This window comes from Lipotes vexillifer, unplaced genomic scaffold, assembly GCF_000442215.2.
Source record: "Lipotes vexillifer unplaced genomic scaffold, Lipotes_vexillifer_v1.1 scaffold25, whole genome shotgun sequence".
In the NCBI taxonomy this organism is placed as follows: Eukaryota; Metazoa; Chordata; class Mammalia; order Artiodactyla; family Lipotidae; genus Lipotes; species Lipotes vexillifer.
In genome coordinates this window covers 488030-494981 of record NW_006792881.1, presented here as the reverse complement: position 1 = coordinate 494981, position 6952 = coordinate 488030, and the positions used below count along the sequence as shown (strand labels likewise).

General features: G+C 34.9%; 1 protein-coding gene across 1 annotated transcript in view; it reads left to right on the top strand.

The window, feature by feature from the left end:
* The first annotated feature begins 2685 nt into the window (after positions 1-2685).
* Positions 2686-6952, top strand: part of LRRC9 (leucine rich repeat containing 9) — a 96871-nt gene continuing 92604 nt past the window's right edge. The window contains exons 1-5 of the mRNA XM_007466054.1: positions 2686-2733; positions 2997-3215; positions 3840-3980; positions 4600-4663; positions 4948-5018. Coding sequence (XP_007466116.1) covers positions 2686-2733; positions 2997-3215; positions 3840-3980; positions 4600-4663; positions 4948-5018 — 543 coding nt within the window. The remainder of the gene's footprint in view (positions 2734-2996; positions 3216-3839; positions 3981-4599; positions 4664-4947; positions 5019-6952) is intronic.

Genomic DNA, 6952 nt, shown 5'->3' with positions numbered 1-6952 from the left:
CTACTACCACCCTATTCCAGCTGCCATCCTCTCTCACATTATTACAACTGCCCCTTGACTGATCTCCTTGCTTCTCCCCTCAACCCCTACAGTCCATTTTCAACAGAATAGCTAGGGCCATCCTTTCTGAAACCTAAGACAGCTTGTGTTATTCTTTCATTCAAAATCCTCATACAGCTTTCCATCTTACTCATAATGAAATCCAAAATCCTCATAAAAGCCTACAGGATAGCACATGATCTGACCCCACAGAACCTCTCTGACCCCACATCCTACCGGTCTCCATCTCCCTCACTGTGCTCCAGCTACATCATCTCACTTGCTATTCTACAAACATGTCAAGTATACTCTCACCCATTTTTTTTTGCATTTTCTTTTCCCCATGCTTTGATGCTTTTCCCCAAGATTCCTCATAGCCAGAACTGCCTCATTTTCCACAGTTCTTTGCCCAGATTCCACATTATCAAAGAGGTCTTCTCTTTTCTCCCATACCTATTATTCTCTAACTGGTAGATATTAGTCCTCAATGCATAAATGAATGAATGAGTGAATGAACAGAGATTCCATTGTATGAGGATAACTTTCTGGGTGTACTTTTCTTTGTGGTGCTAGCTGGGATCCCTTCCTCAGCATAGTGGAGCAATGTCCCCAGTTTACAAAGCCTGAGTACAAATATAGGCTGTGCACATTACCCTGATGCAGATCTCAAAATCCTTTGATTTGGACTCTTTGGATGGCCCACAGCCACTTTCTTCCCAATCACTGCTGACTCTCAACCACTGCGCCACCAGGGAAGCCCTGGGGGATTTTTTAGGATAGTTTTGTAAAATTTCTTCCTCTGGTACCTTGAATTTTGGGCTGGTGTGTACTGATGGGCTTTTTCTCCCTGTCTGATGCCATACGCTTTATCTTCATTCAAAAGACCTTTCTCAACACCTCTGGCCATCAGTGCTCGTTTGCTAGCACTGCTACACATTCCTTTCTTATTTTCCTAGTTGCCTAGTCATTCCAGCGAGATTTGAGCAGAGAAGGTAGGTAAATACATGGCCTCAAGTCACCACCTTTTTTCTCTTAAAATTTTAATTTACATGTACACCTGCACATGTATAAAATTTTGCATAAATGATTAAAAGTGAGCATATAAATACTTTAAAAAATAAACATTTATGTAAAATTTCATAACATGTATGTAGAAACCACACAAATCTTAGGTATCTAATTTTATTCTCTCGAAGTAAATGCATTCCTTTAGCACCTAGATCAAAAAATTTATCTTCATCAGCACTCCAGAACCTATCTTTTGCCTCCTCCTAGTCAATCAGCCCTGAAAGGTAATGACTATCTTGACTTCTAATACCATAGATTAGTTTCCAGATTTTATATGAATGGAGTCATGCAGTATGTACTCATTGTGTTTGTGCCTTCCTTTGTTCAATATTGTGTTTGTGAGAATCATCCATGTATGTACACCAATAGTTTCTTTCTCATTCTACTCCTAGGTATAAACCCCAAAGAAAACTGTACCTATGTCCTGCATAATAAAAATGTCCAGGGAAACACTATTCAGCTCAAAACTGGAGACAGTCCAAATGTCTACTAACAGTAGAATGGATAAGTAAATGGTTATATATTCATATTATACAATATTAAACATGCTTTTTTAAAGTGTAGGGGTTTTTTTTCCTTTTTACCTAGATCCATCTCCATCCAGCCTCTCATACCTATTATAACCACACCAGCTTTCACCTATATCCAAGGTAACTCATGTTAACAACTTAGTATGTATCTTTACATATTTTCTCCTTATGTATGCATAATCATAAACACACATACATATCTCTCTTCTATATCTATACACACATGTATGTATACACATATCTGTAGAGGAGTTATCGTAAAAGGTAGAATCACAATCAACAAATAAATACAATTTCTACATATTGCTTTGTCATGTCCTCATATTAAAACCAGGATTCCTATATTTTTTAAATAGTATATGTCTGGAATAGTATAATGAATATATTAAAAATTATGAAAAATTAGGTTAAATTTTATTGAAGCTACTTAGGTATTTAGTAGTTCATACCATCTAAAATGAGGAAGTTGACTAATTCATTTTAATAAACATTTATTACCATGCCTATGGTATGTCACTAAGCCCTGAAGATTCTTTTCTTTGCTAACTATACTTAGAGGACTGTATTCGGTTTGGAACACCATAGTATAATAGGATGAATGAACTGGAACTGGTTCAAGGGAGAAAACCAGGGCTCTTTCTAGTGAGAGAACTAAAAGACATGAACTGAGGGCAAGGTGAAGGTATAGATGAGAGATGACTATGTTCTTCAAGTATTAAAGGGTCATAGTGTGAAAGAAAAATTATGCTTATTTTATTTGAACCCAGGAGGTAAAATGACAGTGAATTGGGAGGGGTTATGGAGAGAGAGAATTAAATTCAGAATCAAAAATAACTGTCTAAGAGAAAACTTCAGAGATGGAATGGACTGTCTTGGGGTCCAGACATACTTGGTAATGTACTGTTGGAAAATGTCAAGCCACAGGTGAGTAATTCCACCTAAGTAACTTTAAGCTTCCTTTAAATGATACGGCATGACTCTAGTACTTATTTCAACTTTTCCTTTTCCTTAACAGATATATTATTATAACCTTTGTTTTTAATGGAAGATGATTGAATGTGAAAACCTAAACCAAGAAGACATAATTAAAGAACTGGTGAGTCAAAGCCAGGTTTCTTTTCAACTACATTTGTAAGAATATTAAATGGAACATTTCTACACTCCTTTCTGGAGCTTATCTAGAGATTTCTTCTCCACCATGATCTTTGGAAGTAGAGAAAAATCATATATATGACACAACTTTTCTTCCTGTGAGTGAAAAATGACATCAGTGAAACTGACAGTTTATAATTTCTAATGGCAAAAATAATTTTTTATTATCTTAAACAGGTAATAATCCAATTTCTTTTTTGAAAACAGTGTTTATGCAATGGTTTATCTTATGAGATGATTGGACAAGAAGGATCAGATACTTCAAAACTGGAAATGTTTTTCTCAGGGTATCCTCGTATAGTCGGATTATCATTATTTCCTAATTTAACAAGTCTCACAATTGTTGCTCAAGATATAAAAGAAATTTCAGGACTAGAAAATTGTTTACGGCTTAAAGAACTTTGGATTGCCGAATGCTGCATAGAGGTAAGTCTAAACATAACCTTACATGAAGGTTATGCTAAGTTCTTTGGCTTTGGAAAAATAATTCATTGAAGTATATGCTTGAGGCATGGATCAAAACAGATAGATTAATACATGATGAATTGCAGTTAAACCCTTTGCCCAGTAAAACAAAACAAAACAAAAACAGATAAATGGACAAAATATAAAAATAGATTTATACAAAGGAGAAAATAGAAATAAAGAGCCAAAACATAGACACATTCTACTTTTTAGTAATCAAATCAGATCAAATAATACCCAGTACTGCTTTGTAGTGAAATTGGTTTACTTTGACCCTATTGGTTGTGTGAAAATTATAATATCTATATTGAAAAGCAATATTGCAAAATGTATATGGTTATGATTATAACTATATAAAAATAGGTATCAAGTTGATTTAAAAAGAATATGAAAATTGAAAATAGTATTTAGGCAGAGGGATTGTATGATTTTTTATATTTTAGTTCATTTTGCTGGGTGTTGATTTTGCAATCTATTCTGAAAATGTGATTTTTAAGGAAAATGTACTTAAAATCTACTTTATTGAAGGATTAATAGAAAAACACAAGTTAACACTATTCAGGCTCCTCTTTTTTTTTTTAACAGAAAATTGAAGGTATTCAAGAATGTAGAAATTTAGAAAAACTGTACTTATATTTTAATAAAATTTCTAAAATAGAAAATTTAGAGAAATTATCCAGATTGGAGGTTCTTTGGCTGAACCACAATGCAATTAAAAATATTGAGGTAAGATAATTTCAGTGATTTATATTTAAACTCAACTCCTGTAGAGTTTAATGACAATGTCCAAGAAATATTCATGACTAGTTTAATTAGTTAAGAAGAACTAATGTGTATGTAGCATATTGTAACATATAGAGAACTTCATATGCATCATTCTCTTTACTCCTCTCACCATGTCTGGGAGGTAAGGTATTATTTCTTCTCTGAAGGTTAAAAAAAAAAAAAGGAGGTTTAGAGAAGTTTTGTATATAACTTGCCTAAGATCTTCCCGGACTGGGCCACGAACCCGTGTCCCCTGTATCGGCAGGCTGACTCAACCACTGCACCACCTGGGAAGCCCTTGCCTAAGATTTTAAACACACTCTGTGTGATGTGTTCTTTTTGCTACTCCTCCTCCTCTTTTCCTCTCTACTTCCCTCCCTGTTCCCTTCTCCTTCAAAAATTCTTTCCAGGTTCCAGAGAACAAAGTAGACTTCACTGAGGCACCCATTTACCTCTAAGCCTGTAAAGTAAACAGCACCTGGTGCTTGGAACACCTGGAGAACTAACCAGATTGCTCAGATGATTTATAAACATAGATTTTAATGATTTCTTCTAAATTATATATTGTCTAAAATTTTAGGGCTTGCAAACTTTGAAGAATTTAAGTGATCTCAACCTTGCTGGAAATCTAATAAGCAGCATTGGTATGTACAATTACATTTGGAATATGAGATAATGTTACAATAATTTTTTGTCAATATGAAAAGTACAGTCTTATAATATCTTTGAAAAGCATTTCTAAAGCTATAATTACAGGATGTGAAAATACTACCCATTGATCAGTTGGTACTAATTATACAGCGTTACTGTTAGTCTCATTTATATGCAAGAAAAGATGGTCATATACAACTCAGAAATATGACAAGATATGAACAGGAGGTAAAATGAGAAATTTAACTTTTTTCTCATCTTGTTTTTTTTAATAAAGGTCGTTGTCTTGATCCCAATGAACAACTAGAAAGATTAAACCTTTCTGGTAACCAAATATGTTCTTTCAAGGTATGTTTAAGTGGAATAATTTATTTTATTCATCAACCTGGATCATGAACCATCTTTTTGCAGAAAATGGACTAAATAGTCCCCACTTAAAGAGTAATTTGTTTTGGACTACCCAATACTCCCAGAAATTTGAGAGTCACCTGATTAAATTGGCCCTAACGATCTGACACTATTAAAACCAAACAAATAACTATTTACTTGGCTCTTAGGATACCACTTTCTCTTAGTTTTTCTCCCATCTTTCTGGCTACACCTCTTTGGTTTTCTGGTTTTTCATCCTCTCCTAGCATCTAAAAAATGGATTGCCCCAAGTTAGTCCAAGATCTTTTCTCATTTCTATCTGCACTCATTCTCTAATCTAATCATCTTATAACTTTAAATACCTTTATCCACTTATTACTCCTAAATTGGTATCTCTACTTTCCCTAACAACTACCCAAAATGATAGACATCTCCTATCCTAACTCAAACTGATTTCTCCTCTACCGAACCTTCCTCTGCTGCAGCCTTCTCCATTTCTCTAAATGTCATCTCAATTCTTCTAATAACTTAAGCCAAACTCCTTGAGTCATTTTTGACTCCTCTTATTCATTCATACCCCATATCCAGTCCATCAGCAAATTCTGTTGGCTCTACCTTCAGAGTATATCCAAGGTCTGACCATTTTTTACCACCTGCATCACTATCAACCTGGTTGAAGACACCATCATCTCTTTCCTGCATTATTGGGGAAAAAAAAAAAAGCCTCCTAACAGTTCTCCCTGTGTTTACCCTTTCACTGCACTCAGTCTGTTCTCCACATAGAAGCCCACTCCTTTAAAAATATGTCAGATCAAATTATTTCTGCTCAAAACCCTCCCTTGGCTTCTCATCTCTTTCAGAGTAAAAGTCAGTTCTTACAATGGCCCACCAGACTCTTTATAATCTAGTCTCCCCACTGTCTCTCTGACCACAGCTTCTACTACTCTCCCCTTTGTTTTCATCATTCTAGCCACTCTGGTCTCCTCACTGTTCCTTACATATATCTAGGACACATTCACCTTAGGGCCTTTGCACTTGCTGGAGTATCCTTCCCCCATATATCTTCGTGGCTCATCTCATTTCTTTCTGGATGTTATTCAAATGTTATGTTCTTAGTGACACCTTTCCTGCCTAATTTAAGTAAAATAGCAATGACCCCTACTACCCTCCTCAAGTGGAAGCATTCCATTACTTTTTCCCTGTTTTATTTTTCCTATTGGCACTTACCCACAACCCTTACTAGAATACAAGCTCCATGAGTACAGGAATTTGGCTTGTTTTGTTCACTGCTATATCCACAATACTTAAAGCAGTACTTGACTTGTAATGAATCTCAATAACCATTTGTCAAGCACATAAATGAGAGAGAAAAAACAAATAAGACAATGTTTATGGTATATAATGTGGGTGAAAGCATATGGCATTCATAATTTGACAGTGTCAGAATGAAGGTACATTTTCAAACACTTCCTCTAGACAATAGGTGAGCAAATTAGCTATAGAAATAATTTTGAATTGATCAATATTAAAGTAGGCATTCTTTTACTCAGAGAAGAATATAAGACACCAAAAATCTATAGAATGAGGCAGAATTTTATAAACACCTTAAAAAGAAATTTCAATAAAATTTAATTTTATTAGTCAAATTCAAGAGAAAATATCTGATGTGAACATTGAAGGGTTGACAGAATTTCAACAGGCATTGTAGGGAGGATTTTCTACAACGCAGTGGGAAGTAGGCATTCCAAGATGAGAAGAACAATATGCAAAAAGTTATGGAGGTAAGAAATCAGTGTTATTTGAGTAACATCAGCAGCAGAGATCAGAGGGAGCCATGAAAGGTAAATTCAGAATGCTGTGGCAGGTAATGTTTAAGCTAACAAATGAGACATAAGCAGGAGTTACCTAGGGAA